The following is a 20,341-nucleotide window of genomic DNA, read 5'->3' as shown; positions in this document are numbered from 1 at the left end:
GGCAGGGACCCTCGTCGTGGCAGGGGGTCTCAAGAGGCTGGCTGGGGGTGAGGATGGAAGGCGTAGCAGCTGGGTCGCCTCCCTATAAGATCGCACCACCCTGCGCTTGGACTCATGTAAAGTTGAGAGTAAACGGGTGTCCCCATTGGTAAGGAATTTTCAGACTTCGTAGCTTGTCGGTGATGAGTTTGAAAGCTTGCCGTCGCAGCATGTTGGGTGCCAAATCTTGAAGGAGCTGAATCCGATGGCCATCATATGTGAGGTCCTGCTTGGCACGCGCCGCCTTGAGAATGGCTTCCTTCTCCATAAAGAAGTGTACTCTGGTGAGGATGTCCGGCAGAACTCCTGTGCGCCCAGCCGGGCCCGACACCCGATGAGCCCAATCCAGAGTTGGCGGTGAGGTGTCTTCATCCCCCCAGACCTCGTGCAGCAGCTATGCCACATAGGTTAGGGCGTCCTTCCCCTCTGCTCCAAATAGAACCCCCCGGATGCGGAGGTTGTTCCTACGGCTCTGGTTTTCCAAGTCCTCTTGCTTTAATTGTAACTCGATGTGTTACTCCTCAAGGATGGCCAGGGGCTGCCATATCTGCTCCTGTTCCTCCGTGCGGGTATTAACAGTCCTTTCAAGGCCATCGACTCGCTCACCTAGATCCGTAACTTCTTTCCTCAGCTCTTTGACGCAAGAGTGTACTTCAGTGCGCAGGGAGCCTATTTTCATCTTTAATTCCGCCATAAAAGAGGTCATGAACGCCTGTGTGACCAGTGGCGAGTCCCCCCCTGGCAAAGGGCCAGAGTCAGTCGGGGCATGTGTAGTCGTCTTGCCCTACATGGCTGCCACGAGTTGTCCTTAGGGATTGCCCCTCTTAGAGCGCGTCATCGTTGGGCGGGATGCACTCCGCAGCAGGTCCGCCGTCCGGAGCCCCACCGGCCCACCACAGCATCCACCAAGGTAAACAGCAGTGGTGAGAGGCCCATGGCATCAACTATAAAAGCCCCCAGCTAGCCAAGGCTTCCCCAACTAGAGGCAGCAACCAATAACAGATACAGGTGGGGAATCATGTCAGACCAGCGACTCCCCGGCAGGGTATCAGCGGGTGGGCAAGGGGCCCCCCACCACCCTCTCCAGACCCCTCAGGTCCACTCAAAAGGCCCCTTAATAGGGCCACATCGACAACACAGAGTGTATCCAGCCAAAATCAAGAGGGGAGCCAGTCAGGAGCCCCACCGCGCACCTCACTCCTATGGGGGCCGCAGGGGCGTTGTGCCCAGTGGGGACCAACAGAGACCTCAGGTGGCTGGCGAGCAGTGTAGCAGTAGGTGCAGCCCCTCCCTAGGTGCAGTGACAGGCAGGGGGATCCCCAGCATCCCCCAGTGGATCCCCATGCAAAAATCCTCATTACACAGCCGATGTCGCGTAGGTCACTGACAGGCCTTCCCCATGCTACAAGAAGGCCGCAGCCGGGCCTTCCAAGGCAGGGCCTGTCCACAGTCTCCACTCAGCCCCGGGATCATTGATACCCAGGCACGTCAATCAGTAGGAGATGTCAACGACAGCCGCAATCGCTCAGCAAGTCTGCCACAATACTGTGCTGTGCCACACAGGGAAGGGCCCCTCTCGCTCCACCCAACCCTCCTACGCCGACAGTCAGGGAGGGCCTTAAAATGGCAGGTGGGTGCCAATGCAGTGCCGGTGATTCCAGCCCCAGAGCGCAAGCAGTGTGGCAGTAGGTGCAGCCCCTCCCTAGGTGCAGCGACAGGCAGGGGGATCCCCTGCTCCTCCGGAAAACCCCCAGGCGAAAATCCTCACTACACAGCCGATGTCGCGTAGGTCACCAATGTGGCAGGCCTCCCCCACGCTACAAGAAGGAATGTCAGGTGCGGTGGCAGGTAGGCCCAGGTCTCCAGCACGCCCAGGCCCCACAGATTGAGCCGAGGGCCTCAGCCGCTGCTCTTCTTAGCTGCAGCCGGGTCCTTCAAGGCAGGGCCTGTCCACAGTCTCCACTCACCCCTGGGAGCACTGACACCCAGGCACGGCAATCAGTGGGGATGGCAACCCCAGCCGCAATCGCTCAGCAAGTCTGCCCCAATACGGTGCTGTGCCACACAGGGAAGGGCCCCTCTCTCTCCACCCAAATCTCCTCTACACAGTCAGGGAGGGCCTCAAAATGGCGGGCGGGCAGCAACGCAGTGCCGGTGATTCCAGCCCCAGAGCAGTCAAGATATACGAAGCAGCCCCAGCTCCCCACTCACCGCACTGCACAATGGGAGTCCTGGATCCCTCGGCCAGCTTGCATCTTCAGCTTACACGTGGCCAGGCTCCTCCGTAGCAGGGCGGCCGCCTCCGCACTTCAAGAGGAGAAAATGGCAGGCGTGCCAGCCGCCAAAGCTCCCCAGGCCGCAATCCAGGCAGGGGCCGTCTACTCTGTCGTACTCCACACCTCCAGCGGACCACTCCTCTGGGCTGACGAACAGCAGCCTATCGCCACGGCCGAGCACCCCAGTGCCCAGCTCCGCCTCGGCTCCCGTAGCTCCCCCGCAGCGTCGGGCAGACATGCCACCCGGGACAGCTATCCCATGTCGCCGCTACCACTTCCCAAGGACAACAGGGTCAGCCCAGCTCCCGCTCCACTGGTATGCGGCCTCCGCTGCACCGCTACTTCGTCCCGCTCAGCAGCAGGGCCCAGGGGGTTTCGAGCCACGCCAGTCGCAGAAGGGCTGCAGACCTGTAAGATGGCGACAAGGCCGCACAAGGGAGAGCCACTCGACCACAGGTAATGTTGCTTCCTCTCCAAGTCAGGGTCCACTGAAGCCCACCGTGAGCTCCCAGAGATGTCCACCACACAGGGGGCTCAATCTTCGCCCCCTTGCCGCTGTCGGGCCGCTTAAATCAGGCTAATAACGTTGGTGGGCAGCCGAAGCTCCCGCTATGCACGTCTCAGTCCATTGCCGGTCAGGCCACGCCCCCGTATAATGTATTTTAACCTTACATGCCTGTGTGATTGTTGGAAAATCTGATACTCAACCCCGTTAATCTTACTGACCAAGCAATGACCTTGAGCTTGTGTTGGGGGTCATTTCTGGGTTGGTTGAATTAGCCAGTGTCAGGAGGATGTGAGCAAGTGCTGAGCATGTCTGTTGAGCTGAGAGATGGCCAGGAGAGGGCAGAATGTCACAACATTAGGGATGGTTGCCATTGTTTATTTCTTCACACAGCCTCACTTTAAGAGTAGAGAAATCCATGTTGACTTGATACACTAGGCAAGACTGCAGTAGCCGTTAACAGCAGAGAATACAACACCTAGCCAAATAGTGAGAAACTGAGGTATAGCGAGCTGTAACTGCACACGACCCCCACCCCAACACACAAGCTAAGAAGATGACTGGAAAAGGACTTTTGGAATGCAACTAGCTCTGGTTAAGTAGAAGGTGAGACAGAGGCATAGTGCGGAAGGAGTGGCTGAGGGATTGCATGAGGTGGGACAAGACTGGTTTGTGGCAATGTGAGCCATCAAGGAGGACCGGATGTAGGAAGCTGGCTCTGTATATACTATACCAAAGTAAGGTATAATGTGCACAGAGTCCAGTGGTTCCCCATAGGTAGGCAGAGGCTGAAGTAGATAATACTTACTCTCTGTTTGTGGTAGTGTGGGCAAGCAGTAATGCCTTATCAGAGGGTAGTGTTACGCATTTATTGTACACACTCGGTCAAGAAATGATTTCAGTCACTAAAAGACTGAACTCCGACCAATTTGTTTTGTATAAAAATATTATTTAGTTCTATTTGATTTCTAGAAGTAAGCCAGGCTTGGGATAGGTAAGGGTAATAGTATTTTGCAAGAATAATGCAGGTAAATACAGTTTGAATGCAGTTGAATGCAATTGGATTGGTTACCGGGAAGTCACCTATTCATAAAACAGTTGGAATTTTTCTACGCCTTGTGATATGCCTAGATATCACACTGGGACATTTCTTAGATAAAAGGTGAGTAAATCAGTTTTTCTAAATATACAGTTTCTTAAGGGTTCATACACTTTTCCAACTCCATCACTTAGAACATTTTTCACAGAAAAGCAGTCAATGCAATCCTATGGGAGGAAATGTAGTTATCAGTTTAACGATAAGTACTTAGTTTTGGGAGTTGGTTTTCTGGAGTTGTAACGAAACGAGGGTTCCCCCAAGGTCAAGGATGCACTCTCAAAGCACCCTCAGCGGCACTAGGACGGCCAGGTGCAGTTTGCTGAGGCTTAATGTTATCCAATGGGGGATAAAGAGCCATTCGATTTGTTGCTGCTCGCGGGCAGGCCACAAGGTTGAGGAAGCAAAGCTCCTGGCCTTAAGTTCAGGGCAAAGGGAGATCCGAGTTAGCACACAAGGGGCACCCACAGCGGCACAGGGGCGGCAGACTGAAGGCTGCAGTTTTGGCATCGGGAGCCCTGTTTTCAATGGTGATTGCTGGTTTTGGTTTTTAGACGCAGGCTCGGTCCAGGAAGTCTTCAAGGAGAAACCAACAGCTGGCAGGTAAGTTGGAGGTTCACCTCAGGTCCTCTTCTCCAGGGCGCTGGGCAGCTGGATGCAGTTTGCTGAGGCTTAATGTTATCCAATGGGGTCTAAGAGGCCCTTCGGTTGGTTGGGAAGGTCACAAGGTTGAGGAAGCAAAGCTCCTGGACTTAAGCTCAGGGCAAAACAGGGTTCAAGTAAGCACCCAAGGTGCAACCACAGTGGCACAGGAGTGGCCAGGTGCTCGGTGCTGTTTGGGCATCAGGTACCCTGTTGTTTTCAATGGGAGTTGCTGGTTTGGGATTTTGGCTGCAGGCTCAGTCCAGGAAGTCTTCCGGGAGAAACAGCTGGGGAGGTAAGTTGGAGGGCTCGGGGACGTAGGTGCACCTCAGTCCTCTTCTCCAGGGCGTAGGGCGGCTGGATGCAGGGGTGTCTTTTGAGGTCGGAATTCACCTTACCAGGCCACTGGCCATTGGGGGGGGTCTCAGTGCAGAGGCTTCAGGCGATGTCGGGGAGTCCTGGAGGGGTCAACCCACTATGGACTCCGACTCTGGAGCGTTAGGAAGCCTCGCTGGGACTGTTAGGCCACTCGGATTCAGGCCGTAGGCATCGGGTGCAGTGGTGGTTCCAGGCATCGGGTTTCTTTGTCCTCAGCAGGCTCTGAGTCTTTCTTTGGTGTTTCTTTTGAACAGAGCTGCTGTTCACAGGAGATACGGTCTTTGTTGATGGCAGTCAGTCCTCCCAGGGGTTCTGGAGGTCATTGGCTTCAGGACAAGGCGACTTTTGGTGCAGGATCTCTGGAAACTGCATACGGGCCGGTAGGGCTGGGGCCAACTCAGTTCTTCTTTGTAGTATCCTCTGCTGGGCGTCTTCTTTCGTCCTTCTTCTTTTGTAGGTTGCAGGAATCTGGAATCTGGGTCCAGGGCTGCCCCCTAAATACTGTTTTTAGAAGGAGTTTTAGGGGTCTCTAAGTCAGTAGCCAATGGGCTACTGACCTTAGGGTGATTACACAATTGGTGTGCTCACCCCATGTGGGGGAGTGGGCACAATCCCTAACATTGATTGGAGAGTGCCTGTCATCTGCAAGATGGCGGGCATTGAAGAGTGGACTTCACCTCGCCTCCCCCACTTGATGGGTGTGGTTGGCAGAGGTGGGCACGCCTTCTGGGCAGTTATTTTTTCCCATCTGTCTTCCCGCAGAAAAGGGGGGAAGACAGGAAGGGAGGCTGCTCCTGATAGCAGGAGAGGCTGGGGGTCATGTTACAAAGGCATCAAGGCCTTTGAAGCTCCCCTACCACAGATTGCTCTTCCTGACCTGGGGAAGGTGTGACCACCTCTGCCAAGGAAAAGCTTTGTAAATGGCCACGGGGAGCGAAGGCTCCCACCCCAGGGGTCCAGAAACATGTCTTGTGGTGGCAGGCTGGTGTTTACCAGTCAATCAAACCACCAGAGGCTGGTTGTTTTTCAGGGGGCATCTCTAAGATGTTTTCTGAGTGCATTGTATAATAAATCCCACACTGGCATTAGTGTGGGTTTATTATGCTGAGACGTTTGCTACCAAACTTCCCAGAATTCAGTAAAGCCATTATGGTGCTGTGGAGTTTGTAATGCCAACCTCCCAGACCATATACTCTTTTATGACTTTACTGTACTTATAATGTCTATGAATGGAGTTAGACACTGTAGGGGTACATTGCTCATGCAACTGTACCCTCACCAGTGGTATGGTGCACCCAGCTAGAGGGGTGTCTTACCTATACCATGTGCAGTGGGTTGTAGGCATGGCATCCAAGTATGTTATTTTTCTCTGCACCAAAACACGCATCCTGCAATGGCAGTGCATGTGCTAAGGTACAGACCCTCTAAGGGTGGCACAATATGTGCTGCAGCCCTTAGAGGTCTTCCCTAATCACAGTACCATTGGTACCTTTTATAAGGGACTTACATGTGGCCAGAGAGTTGCCAATTGTGAGTACTAATGTACATTTTTGAGAAAGAACTAAGGCCCCGGGAACCTGATTGGCAGGGACCGAAGGCACATCAAGTCAAAGTGCATCAGAAATCTGGCACAAAGTGGAAGGGGGTTACTGCAACAGAAACCCAGCTTCTGGGACCAACTATTTCCCCAGACTTTTGATCGGCCTATCTAGATTAGCCCTTCTCCCTGCTGGATAATTGGAGGATGAGATCGCAAATACATTTACCTCTTTTGGAGTGGACAGTGAAGAGAGCTCCACTGAGGCATAAGGGCTGTTATTGTTGTCTGATGATTGAGGAATATTGCATTTGATCAGAACCCTCAAATGCATTTTGGGCTTGTGTAGGGTCTCCTCTGAGACATCATCCAAAAATGTTACTTCTAGGAATCATGCTATAAGTAATTTGTGTATTATCGCATCCAAATACTTTCCAAGATATTCCACACATACCCAAGTGTCAAACTGCCTTCCTCTACGTCCCACAGACAGAAAAACAAGGAGTTTGTGCCTTACCTGCAAATGCCTGTATGTTACAAATCATTCTAAGGGTCTTTCTCCATACTTCCGAAAATTAGATTCCGTCATCGGGATATATTCAGCCGTCATTTATGAGACAGGATTTATTTAAATGTTTCATACTATGGGTAAGAACATTAAAAGATAAACATGAACAAAAGTAAATTGATGTGTCTAAAGTTGAACAAGTAATGGCAAAAACAATAGATCTGCCTTTAAAAGAATGTAGTATGGTAATTTAAAGCATTGCAAGTAAATAGCATGGGAATACATATGTATTTGTATTGAAACAGAGAACTGTAGAACAATATTGGTGTAGTTTGAAAGGTCAGGTGACAGTTGGATTATCAAACTGGACCTAAAAATCAATGTAGGTAAATGATCGCCCTGCTCCCGTCTGTGCTGCTGCCAGAGAAAAGCAACATAAATGATCTCGTTATCTAAGGCACTTTAATAGAATTCCAGTGTCATGAGCGTGTGTGCCCATGGGAGGCATCTAAATAAATAAACAAAATGATCACAGCTGTGTGAAGAGCAAGCACTTTTTTGTGGAGGCACGCAATGTCTGCCCAATCAGAAAATGTACTCCTGGCTCCTAACTTGTGGGCGGGGCCAAAGCTCCTCCCTAGTGATACTCCCATAAATGTCTGGCCACAGCTGTGCTGTCAAGCAAGAACATAAAAAAGGATTATCCTCTCTAGGAGAAAGGGTGTTGGTGCATGAAACATAACCCAAAGTGAAACCCTTTTCTCAGTTTATTTGGTCAGTGCCAAACTTAAGCCTCTCAGTCTTTAACAGCTGTTCCAGGGCCATTTGAAGCTAATTTGGACACACCCAAAAATGCTTTACTTACCTCTGCTGTCTGGACAGCTGAATTGAACATAACAGGTCTCTGAAGAAAAACAACTAGCTTGGTTGCCAGATTTTCTTCACTGTGGAGCAAAAGATGAGAATGTTTCTGAAGTATATTTTTATACTCGACTCATACAAAAATACAGTGAAGAGTTCAGTGCCATCACACTAAAGGGAAAATCCAATAATTGGCTTTTTTGGTTTATCAGTGTATTGGACTATCGTGTATTATCGCTGTGGAAAGGACAAGGAACACTTAGGAAACACACTGAATATAAAAATGCCCGACAAAAAAATTATCGTTGGAAAAAAGTACAATTATCCATTTTGGGAACTGGAAAGAGAAGGTTCACATGCTTGGAAAAGCCATTTATAGCATCCACATGTTACATAAATATATTAGAAGTAGTTGTATGTCACCCTGGAATTTTCTCCTTATCAGCTTTTTTGAAAGATGATCAATACAGCACTTTCAGCAATAGCTTAACTTTTAACAAACAAGAGAAAACATTGTTGAGACTCCTTGACTCCTTCAATGCTTTTTCCATCACCCCTCTGTTTAAGAAGCCCCTTGATGACCCCAACATTATGGCCACCTACAGTCCTGTTACATACAGTGGTATTAGAAAAATGTGCTGCCATTCAACTTACCAGCCACATTGAAAAGAGCAACTGCTAGACCCTTTTCAATCAGCTTTGCAGTGATAGTACAAAGTCAGCAACACTTCACGTCCTAGAAGTCATTCATTGCATTCTAGATCATGGTATTTCTTTTATTCTTATCCTTTTAGACTTGTTAGTGGTCTTTGATACAGTCAGTCATTATAGGCTTCTACCCATGCAAGACTCTAGGACCATGGGCTGAAGTGATGAGTTGTTAAGCTATTTCTCATCTTCCCTTGCTAAGCACGAACAATGAGGCTGAGATGTTTCACCTCGAAACCCTCCTATGTTACATGTGGTGTCCCCCAATGTGTCAGTACTTGCTCTCTTATTGTACAACCAATATATAAAGTGGCTTAGAATCTTGAAGGAAAAGCCAGCTGTGGCCCTCCGCCATTATGCTGTTGACACACACATTTATGTGAAGATCTTGTATCTGTAAAACATAATCACTTTTCAAAATGATCTTTCAATGCTCTAGAGCTGGATGTAATCTAATGTACTATAGCTCATCTCTGTTAAAAATGGAACTCATCCTAATCCATCACCCACTAGACTTGTCAAACCTATTCAAGTCTGGCTGTATTCACATCTGTCCATGGGAACACAAATTGAGCATGTATCATCCAAATCGAACGATGTATTGTTCTTCATAAAGAAACTTACACCTTTTCTTCTTCTCAGTGATTTTCATGTTGTTGTTCAGGCACTAATTGTATGAAGAATTGACAAAGGAAATGCTGTCTTACCAGGTACCCTAGCTTTCTCAGTCACCCCATCAATGCCGCAATCAACTCTTAAGTAACCTGGACATCTTCTCGCCTTTCTAAAGATATCCGAGGCAAACTGAAATGTTAGAAGTGTGCAAAATCTAATATTAGAAACTAAGAAATAGAAACCCCCCTAAAAAAAACTGTATTCCTAGCCTTCTCCGGAGTCGTCCTGAAACTCTGGAATTCAATTCCTGTTAAATTGAGGTGTGCAGAATCATGAAACCAGTTTCACAAAGAAATGTAGACATACTGATTTAAGCTTTATCTTGAGTGATTGCAGATCAACCCCAGACAATGTGGAAATCATTCTTTGTAAACATGAGATGTTCAGAATCATTTTTTCAGTTTTCAAAAAATGTAAACATATCTGTTATTGAGTAGCGGCACCCCTGCCACCAATGCCTGACACCCTTCTTTCCCTCACTTTTTCCTCACCTCTCCCTCCGCTGCTCTCCCTTCATTTTCTCGTAGCCCAGCTGTTTCAACCCTGCTTGTTGCTCTCCGTCCATTCCACCTATTTTCAGTCCTGCTGTCTTTGTACCTTTTTGATCCCCTTCATCTACTCCTTCTTCCTGGGTCATTCAGAAATGACTTGATGCCTATCCAATATTTTTAATTGTTATATTATATTTTTGTTATGATCTGGCTCCTTGTAATTGATGCCAAAGTATCTGTGGTTGTTCAAATGTACAGTGCGCTGATACAGTTTGTGGCTAAACAACATTAAAATAAATGATGAATATTTGTTAAGCTGGACTGCCCCACTTCTCCCAATTCAGTAGCAAAATATCTCCAAATAACACTGTAAGACCATTTCCTCTCATTATTTCATGGGAGGCTTCCGTACCTTGTTCTGTCAACTTCTCCACTAGCGGACTTCCCAGTCCTATAATTAGAGGTTTTACCTTTTTGGGGTATTGGCCTTCAAATTAATTTCCATAAAAAGATTTTAATTCAAGTTTCGCAAATCATTAAGAGATTACTCTGTATCCAACAGGAGGGATGCTGTCATTCACCCTTCACCACAGCTGACCACAAACAGTATTATTTGTGAGACAAGTAGTAGATGAAATGAAAGGAGAATGGAATAATAGAGAAAACCGAGACACTGGACATCGCACTCTGCCATGTCAATCTGCTGGACATGGATGTCTGTAGATTGACATGGGTAGCTAAAGACAAATGGGAAAGCTTTCAGTAATCTGCTAATACCATTCTGCATCTAACTCCAACAGTGAGGCGATACACCTTTAGAATTTCTCTGTCTAACTTTCTGTGTCTTTAGTATGATATTGACTTTACTGAAACTAAAAGACAACAAGATATAAGTGAGCACTGAAAGGCTGATTACACTCTTTCCCTATTGGCAAAAGATATACCACTAATTTCTTACATATGCTCCTACTGATATTGGTTGGATTATTTCTGATTTTGCAAATCTAACAGTAATTAATATTCATTATTACTCTGTGATTCCAATCATCATATGCATATATCACTTACTGAACATCACTTATGCCTTAAATGTACATTGTACATCCATAACACAATAAATTGTGCTCTGACGATAGACTCTTTTCGGCTTGTTCACAAAAGAATTCAAGTAAAGAAGCACTGAAAATAGTTCCCAAAGTCTTGGGTTACAAAAGCCTAGTACACGAAACACACAGCAGGCAAGGATCATTTTGTTCACCACATCTGAGATGTTCAGTAGCCCTTGCCACATCTGTGTGATCAAATATGTTGGTTCTGTGTGTGCTTAGTTATCCCTAACTTAAAGCATAGTGGTGGAACAGCAGAAAGGATCAAAGATGTAGGGGGAGACGGCATGTGAAGCATCAACTGTGTCGAGGAATGAAAAATGGACAATCATGTACTGTTTGTTTATGCTTACATTGTAAAATTGTGTCAGGCGTCATGAAGGGTACAGTGGTGTGTACAACTCACTGGTGCCTGAGGCGCCTAGTGATTGGTCAACTTACCAGCATTATCGAGCAAGACTTCGAGTAATGATGCAGTCAGAGTGACCACTGAAAGGTACCAAAGGCTCTGAAGTTGAAGGGGCAGGTTGAAACATTTCTGAGAAGCAGATGATCTTTAGTTGGTAACTGCACCTCCAACACATCTGCTGCCCCTTGTACTATTACAGAAATAGAGGTGCTTTGCTCCTCAACAGTGGCAGAGGGTCCCATAGGAGAGGCCAGTTCCATTTCAGGTGAGGTATCAATACAGGACATTTACATTATCAGTATAGTGAGGGGACAACAAATTGTTCACCTCCTCGTCGTTATCCACATCATGTGGAAGAATCCAAATGTCTTGTGTCGGGTCTAAGTGTGAATCAAAAAAGGGCTCAAAACATCAAAGATATTGGTGCAGTGGCACTGCCAGGGAGTCCTCCAACACCACTGTTTCTGCCTTTGTAACCGCGTAACAAAATATTGGATGAAATTTATCTGAACACCGCTCCAGATCTGAGATTGGCATCAGGGTCAGATCCAGGAACAGCACCAGTCGAGCTGGAAGTGTCATGACTTTTGGCAAGGGAATGGAGGCATGGCCCACTGCTAATCGGTGTTCAGACTGAGGCTTAACAAGTCCTGCTGGCAAAAGTCTGACTTGGAGTCAAAGCAGATCCATAGGGCATAAAGGCGCTCCAGGGGACCCGGAATAATCTGAAAACCTGTAACATTGCCTTCTTAAAGGCTTCTACCTGCTGCAGAGTCAAAGATTGACAGGGAAATGCAGGATGCATCAGCTCCAGCTATGGAATGGTGTCAGATTTGGATGACTGGGGGGAGTTGGGCCATTAGAGTGACGACTGTGCAATCTCTCCCTGGAGCGGGAGAGGAGAAGACATTCTTCTGGACTTCTTGTGTTTGTGCCGAGATTTGTCCTTGGCTTTATCTTAGACTTACCAGAGGATGGAGACTTGGATTGGGACTTAAAATAGGCATGGGCCTACAACTTGGTCCATGACTGTCATGTTTCTTTTGCTTTATGATGTACAGTCTCGGCGTCAACTCCCATGACGGGCTTCAGATGCATCAGGGAGCTTTTCTAGCATAACTGTGAATCATGCTTGGACCTGAGACACAAAAGGCAGAAGGATATGTGACCAACATCCTCTTCCTGAAGGTGTGTCATGGTTTGAAGCCCGTAGTCTTTGGAGAACACATTCTTAGCACACTATCACCGAAAAAGCTATTTTGGAAGTTAGTGAGAAACTGACAAAGTTCCTGAACGGAGCTCCGGAGCTGCACCGGAGGGCGTGGGGAAAAACAAACTGAAGTCAGCTTACATGGGTGGGGCCTATTTACAGTGCTGTACTGTTAGTCCTTGGGGTCTGACAAGGGCACTGCAAAGTCCTATGGGACCATCTGTTGCCACATTGGAACGATTGCTGGAAAGGTTTCAGGATCCAGTCTGGTGTCTGGCATAATTCAAAATGTGAGGAATCAATCTGCAGTGAGGTAGAATATCCCTCAAAAAGAGCTTTACCATAGGTAACTCATTCATAAAAAGTTACTGTCACAAGTTCATTATTCCACTGCTGTTCACAAGCTTTTCGGTCATAGTTTTGAATTCAATTGCACATTTGTTATGGGTAGGATGTCTTTTAATTTCCAACAGGCTAATATATTCTACATTCTATATATTCTCATATTCTAGCAGGTTCATATATGTGCTTTAATACAGTACCTAATGTGTTTTTTTTTTTTTTAAACCTTTATTTGTGAAATGCACATTACACAGCGTCTGCCTACAACCCCTCGGGGCCGGCCGCTATGACATATAATGAAAAGAAAAAAAGGGACAGTACACTGTTAAAGCAATCTCTGAGCGCACATTATCGTGTGGAACATAGAACCATATCAAAAGGATATTAAAGGTTTAATTTTATGATTTTGTCGAAGAAAAACAACAACACACAAACACATGGTATCATACTAGCAAGGGTCATAGGAGGGGGGAAAGGGGAACAGGAATAAGTATATAAAGGAACGCATCTAGCGAGGGGGGGCGAGCATGAAGGAAGAAAGGACATAGATGATATGGAAAACAGGAGTCGGAACGTCAATCATGGGGAGGAGGGGAGAGGAACCTCGTAGTCAAGTGGAGGGGAGCAAATATCTCCGCGGTACGAATTTCACTGAGCCCAGACCCTGGACCATTTCTTGGGACGCCCCCGTGCCTCATACACCGTTTTTTCTCGAAACATGCACCAGTCCATGTTCTCCTTCCAGGCACTGAGCAGCGGTGGTCTGGCGGAGCCCCAGAGCTGAGCTATATCCCTCTTTGCAACCATGTTGCCCAGAGTGACCCAAAACGTCTGAGTAGCAGTGTAATCCGTAGGCTCCCACACATTAAGCAGGCAACGTCGTGCTTCAGGAAGGAGGGGGGCTCCAGTAACACGTCCCATCACATCATGCACCCTAGACCAGAAGGCCGAGACAATCGGACATTCCCACAAAACATGGAGAAAAGTACCATCCATACCGCACCCACGCCTGCACCGTCCATCCATCACAAATCCCATTCGCACCAGACGCATACCAGTCACATACACACGGTGGAGGATCTTTAGCTGGACAAAAGGAAGCCGAGCCGGAATAGCCACCTCCTTGGGGGAGGAAACAGCTGATTGCCAGTCCTCATCGTCTAGTTCAAGCCCGTCAGCTGTCCAGGAAGCACGAAGTTTCCCCAGCTGGTCAGCCCTGTTGTTAATGAGCTTCTTATATATTAAGGAAATCGTACTATCGGGGACATGGCCGTCTAGGACACGGTCCTCCAGGGGGGAGGATTGTGGAATATCAGTACCGGGGGGAAAGACGGAGGACAAGGCATGTCGAACCTGCATATATCGAAAGTGCTCCTTGTCATCAAGCCGGTGTTCCAGTTTCAGGACTGCAAAGGACTTCACAGCACCCCGTGCCCAAAGATCATCCACTTTACTGATCCCAATCATGTCCCACTTATCAAACCCTTTCGTCTTCCAAAGGTTGCCCAATCGATCTGAATCATACAATGGCGTCATACGCGTCAGCTTGCCACCCCAGCCCGTAGCCACAGTTGCATCCCTCCAGGCCCGCACTGCACACTTCGTAGGACCCGTAAGGAGACGGATTGGGGACTTCGAGTACAAAGCCCTATTAAAGTTGCCACCGGGCAATAAAAATGTATCCAAGGCAAAGGCGGGAGCGGGTTCCGATGAGTACGTTGCATGATTAATGGCGCTCAGGTGCGAGGCCCAGTAATAGCGTCTGATATCTGGCAAAGCAATACCACCATCGTACCAGGAAAGGGTGATCTTGGACAGCGCAATACGGGCACGACCATCCCAGATCAGTTGCCGCTGTAAACTCTCGACCTCGCGAAAGTAGCGAGCGGGAACTGGGTCGAAGAAATTCTGCAGGGCGTAGAGAAATCGGGGGAGCGACATCATTTTAAAAAGCGCCGCTCGGCCCAATGGAGATAAGGGCAGCTCACGCCACCGTCTAACATCTTGTTTGAGTCGGCGGAGCGGAGCGTACAAGTTTCGCTCATAACGGACTGAAGAAACCATAGAGACATAAACCCCCAAATAATTGAAGCCGTCAGCCGCCACCAAGATTGGAAACCTGCGAGGCAAAGGCGGTAGAACCCCAGCTATGACATAAACACAGGATTTGGTCCAGTTGATGACCAATCCAGAGTTCTTACCGAAGGATGTAAGAACGTCGAAGAGGACGTTCAAGGACTTTTGAGGGGAAGTGAAATAAAGAAGGATGTCGTCGGCATACAATGAGACGCGATCCTCTAGATCTGGCGTCCACCGGATCCCTTTAATCGAGGGTTCACACCGGAGCCACGCCGCAAGGGGTTCAAGCGCCAGCGCGAATAGGAGCGGGGAAAGCGGACATCCCTGACGGGTGCCGCGGCCTAATGGGAAGGGGTCAGAGCTTCTACCATTTACCACAACCTGAGCCAGTGGTTGTTCATAGAGGAGCTTGACCCAGGCAATAAAGTTAGGACCAAAGCCAAACTTGGAGAGGGCCGCCCATAGATAAGGCCATTCGATGGTGTCGAAAGCCATAGTAGCGTCCAGAGAGGCCACCACCGCAGGCTCCGTGAGAGTTGCAGCTCTCGCGAGAACACCATGAAGCCTACGCAGGTTAAGGGCCGTGTTTCTGTGCGGTATGAAGCCGGATTGATCCGGATGGATCAAGTCACAAATCACGTTCAACAACCGATTGGCCAGAACCTTGGCCAGGATTTTAGGTTCCGCGTTTAGCAGGGAAATGGGGCGGTAGGAAGTGCAGTGATCACGAGGCTTGCCATCCTTATAAATGACCACTATAGAAGCTAGGCGCTGCTCAAGTGGAAGGATTCCAGCCTCGAACGCATCAAGAAACATGTTGCGCAGATGGGCGGCCATCTTGTCCGGGCAAAGTTTGTAAAGTTCGATGGGCAGACCATTTGGGCCCATCGCCTTTCCTGAGCGTAAAGATCGGATAGCAAGGGTAATCTCATCCACCGTAAAGGGAGCCTCCAGAGCCAGGCCCTCTTCTTCCGAGACAGAAGGAAGAGCTATATCACGCAACAACAGACTGGAATCAGCCTCATCACGGTCACTCACCGGGGTGTAAACCTTCCGAAAGTGATCAACAAAGCAGTCAACAATCTCACCGGGGTCAGACACACTCTCACCAGATTCGCGAACAGTAACAGGCACAACACGACTCGCTCTTTCAGCCTTATCCAGCCATGCCAGGAGTTTGCTGGCCTTGTCACCCACATCATACAGCCGGCCCAATTGATTCGCTCGCATCAACTTAGCAGCATCGGTAACACAAGCCTTGTAATCCGCCTGTTTTAGTTCCAGAGTGTGTAACAGCGCAGGTTGTCGTCCCCACCCAGCTCACTTTCAAGCGCTGTAATTTCAGTCTCAAGGGCCAGAACGGCCTCCCTCTTAGCCCTCCGTTCAGCAGCAATGAGAGACAGTGCGGATCCCCGAATAACAGTTTTAAAGGCCTCACAGAGAACCGTAGGGGAGGTCACCGAACCCACATTTTCATCAAAGTAACAGTCAATAGCCTTCACCATATCTGAACGGAGCCGGGGGTTCCGGAAGTGCCAGGGGGGAACAGGGGGAACTCTGTGACCAAGAAGACCACCCACAGAAATCCTAATCATCAAGGGGGAATGGTCCGAGATGCCCCGGGGGAGATGACGAACCTCCCGGACCAAGGATAGAGTAGAAGCCAGCATAAAGAAGTAATCTATACGAGAGAGGCTGCCATGTGTACCAGAGTGGAAGGTATACTGCATCAGGGCAGGGTGTAGCGAGCGCCAAACATCCACCAGACCAAAAGTCTCAGCCATCTCATAGAGCCACATCTGGGATTGCGGCAAAACTCTAGGGGGCAACCGATCACATTCGCCAGACATAACAGAGTTAAAGTCTCCACCCATGATCAGCAGGCCATCGGGGAGACCAAGAAGAGTCTTGCCAAGATCAGCATAGGTGGTAGCCTGCAGCCCCGGGGGAATATACACAACCACTAATACAATTGGCTTACCCTCCCATCTCCAGGAGACAGCAGCATACCGCCCCCGATCATCCAGGATAACATCATCAATCTCAAGGGCAAGGGAGGATTTCACCATTATACCCACCCCCCGGGACCCGAAGGTGAAACCAGCGTGGGCGACCAATCGACGGTCAAGAGCCTTACAGGCATTACCGATCAATTGCGTTTCTTGAAGGAACACGACATCAGGGGCATGACGCCTCAGGAATTGTAACACAATGCCACGTTTAATTCTGTCACCCAAACCGTTGACGTTCCAAGAAAGAACCTGCATCTCACCCCCCCATCCCAGAAAAAGCGACCCGATCCAACCCCCCCCCCCCACAACCACAGATCCAGAATACTTGCAATCAGTGACATACCATGAAAAAAGAAAAATAACAGAAAACATGAAACACAACCAAGTCCCCAGAAACCACCCCCCAACCAAGAACCCGTTACAACGCCCCCCACCCTGCACCCCTGCTGACTAAAAAGCCACCCCAAACTGCAGTATGCCTGTCGCCCCATCTGATCTACACAAAGAACCCCCCGAGGAGGAAGGGAGAAATCACCCGCACCCGCACCACCACGGGCATAATCATAAAGCATACAATAAAATTACTCTGTAAAGTTCATAGTCTCAAGTCGGACCTCTGGGGGCCCACGTTAATCCTGGGCCGTCGCACCACCTTCCGCACCACCAGGGCCTCCGCTCTCGGTGTCGTCTTTCGGCAACGAGTCCAACCAGTCACTAGCACGGTCCGGCTGATAGAAAAAATAAGCTAGTTCTCTGAACTCAATCCGCAAGCGAGCTGGAAACAGCATGGCGTACTTCAGTCCCAGATCTCTCAGACGACGCTTCACTCCGAGGAACCCAGATCGTTGTCATTGCACTTGGGGAGTGAAGTCAGGATAGATAGAGACAGAGTTATTATCGTACTTCAACGGGCCGTGTTTATGAGCGGCCTGGAGGATAGCGTCTCTGTCCCGATAGTGAAACAGCCTAGCGATGATAGGCCTCGGCGGGCCTCCTGGCTTCACCTGACCACCTGGGAAGCGATAGGCGCGCTCCACCGCAAAGAACTTGCTGAGACCTGCGGGAGCGAGTTTAGCGACAATAAGTTCCTCGACCAGTAGATCGATCGAGGCGGTACCATTGTCTTCCGGCACTCCGACCAAGCGTATGTTGTTCCGCCTGGCCCTATTATCGTAGTCTTCCATGCGTTTAAGCAAGAGGTCGTGTGAGGAACGCAGATTCCCTATCTCGGATTGCGCCTCCGCCATGTCCGTCACCAAACTCGATGCCTTTAAGTCCAATGCCTTCACCCTCTCGTTCGTCTTGGCCAGGTCTGCTCGAATAAGAGTAACATCCACCGCCACCGTGTCTATTTTGGACACGATGGCTTCGTATTGCTGACTCATATCGGCCTTGAGTCCAGAAATGGCGGCCAAAAGGTCCTGAAGGGACACTTCAGAGGAAGACGACATGTCGGTCTTCGGGTCTTCCAAGCCAACACTGGTAGCACCGGGGGAGCCTCTCGGCTGGGTGTAGCGCTCGATCATATTGGACTGGATCGACCCCCCGCGAGTAACAGTCTTCCTGCGTTTCTCAGCCTCAGGTTTTGTCGCCATGTTGCATTCAACGTCGGCCGGAGACACCCAAGTGCAGCGGGACGGTGACAAGTCCCAAGACTCAAAAGTCTAGTTTTACGAGAGGATGCCACGGGCCTCCTTGCCCGCCCAAAGAGGGAAAGTGTTCGCTGTGAGAGTGGCAGGCCAAGACAAAGAAGGAGGTCCCAAGGAGTCAGAGACGAGAAGGCCGGAAACCGAAAGTGAAAGTGGCACACCACCGGTGGGCCAGATGCCAGGCAGCCGTTGTTGTTGCATTACAGCTCGGCCATACTTGGCAGTTGAGACCCCGGTTGCGTCGGGGGTTAGGCCAGAAAGTTGGAGATGATAGAAAAATGGTCCCCGAGGTCCGATTTCGACCAAAAAAGGATCGACAGCATCAGTGAGAGTAGCACTCCAAAAGCCCGTCGAAGTGACCAGGATATCTGCAGGATAGATAAAGAAGGGCGGCGTGGGTCTCAGGAGCTCTCTGCTCACGCGACCATCTTGGATGCCCGCGTAGCTCCTTCTCCCCTAATGTGTTTTAATACACTACCTAATTAGTCACAACATAAACAAACAGGGCCATTGTCTGCTTTCACAGATCATAGACCAAAAGGTGTGAATAGGGCAGCATTCACAAAAGTGAAAATATCAGTAGGAGTGATTCTTTGAAATGTCAGAGGGTGCCTAGCTAGGATTAGTGGAAGAGGAGACAGTTTGCAGTGCTCCCAGTGAGTGTGTCTTGGAAGTCACTGCAACATATTTGTGTAGTGGAAACCACAGAACTATTGGGCCTTTGTAGATAGATGGGATCTTTATAGATTGCTATCCCAGTACGGCCATTTCCTTTTGGTGAAATTTAATGTTGAGCATTTATTTATTCTTTTTCAGTGTCAGTATTTTTGTTAAAGGGTGCTATTGGTTCCATGATACTAACCTCTCTTCTTTTGCTCCACAGTGAAGGAAATCTGGCCACAAAGCAAGTTGTCTTTCTTCAGCGACCTGTTATGTTCAATTCAACTGTCCAGACTGCAGAGGTAAATAAAACATTTTAATTGGATTTAGAGTAAGTAACAGAAGAGTAAATTGATTAGTGTGGATTGTCAAGTGTAATTTTCATTGATCTGTCAGTTTCACTCATGTTCTAGTTTTTTTATTTGCAAAACATGAAATTATATTGAAAGGACAAGCATTCTGTTTTTCTGTATTATTAGATAATGTAGTGACAGATATTTAACACGGCTGTCAAGCAGGCAGTTCTTACAAATAATTGCATCTATGCAAAAGTCGAGTATTGGCTTTGCTGTTCTTTTTATTTGCTAACTTCATTCAATCATTTTTTTCCTTCATAGTTTTCTTGTTTTTTTTTTAAATGTATAAAGTTCAGTTTTGACTTTGTAAAAGTTACTTAAAAGTTTAACTTTAGAGATAGGCTTTATTTTTCACCCAAATTTAGTTACTCATTTCTTTTCCACTTTTAATGTTTTATAATGGAATCAAAAGGAAAGCATTGCCATTTTGCCTTTAGCTGGCCACCAAATTCAGTATCTCCCACCATCTTGTGTGCATGTGGTTGTTTCAGGCCTTTCTCTTAGAGACAAACACCTGAAAACTAGGCTATTAAGGGTAGGTATTTGCCCTGCCAAAGCAGTACCACTCTACTGTAAATGAGCAAGTGCGCACTGCAGGAAGCTGGGTTTCTGTTGCAGTAACCCCTCCCCTCCACTTTTTGCCAGATATCGGATGCACTTTGACTTGATGTGCCCTGGGTCCCTTCCAATCAGGTTCCCAAGGCCTGTGTTCTTTCCGAAAACTGTACCCCCAAGTGGCACCTCTCTGGCCACAAGTAAGTCCCTGGTAAAAGGTACTATGGGTACCAAGGGCACTGTGACC

At 48.4% G+C, this 20,341-nt stretch overlaps 1 protein-coding gene across 1 annotated transcript in view; it reads left to right on the top strand.

The window, feature by feature from the left end:
- RFTN2 (raftlin family member 2) overlaps positions 1–20,341 on the top strand; it is a 404,027-nt gene that overhangs the window by 290,044 nt on the left and 93,642 nt on the right. Inside the window, exon 8 of the mRNA XM_086955427.1 lies at positions 19,407–19,485. Within this exon, the coding sequence (XP_086811553.1) occupies positions 19,407–19,485 (79 nt within the window). The remainder of the gene's footprint in view (positions 1–19,406; positions 19,486–20,341) is intronic.

Source organism: Lissotriton vulgaris, chromosome 2_1, assembly GCF_964263255.1.
Source record: "Lissotriton vulgaris chromosome 2_1, aLisVul1.2, whole genome shotgun sequence".
Lineage (NCBI taxonomy): Eukaryota > Metazoa > Chordata > Amphibia > Caudata > Salamandridae > Lissotriton > Lissotriton vulgaris.
This window is presented reverse-complemented; position numbering and strand designations above follow the sequence as displayed.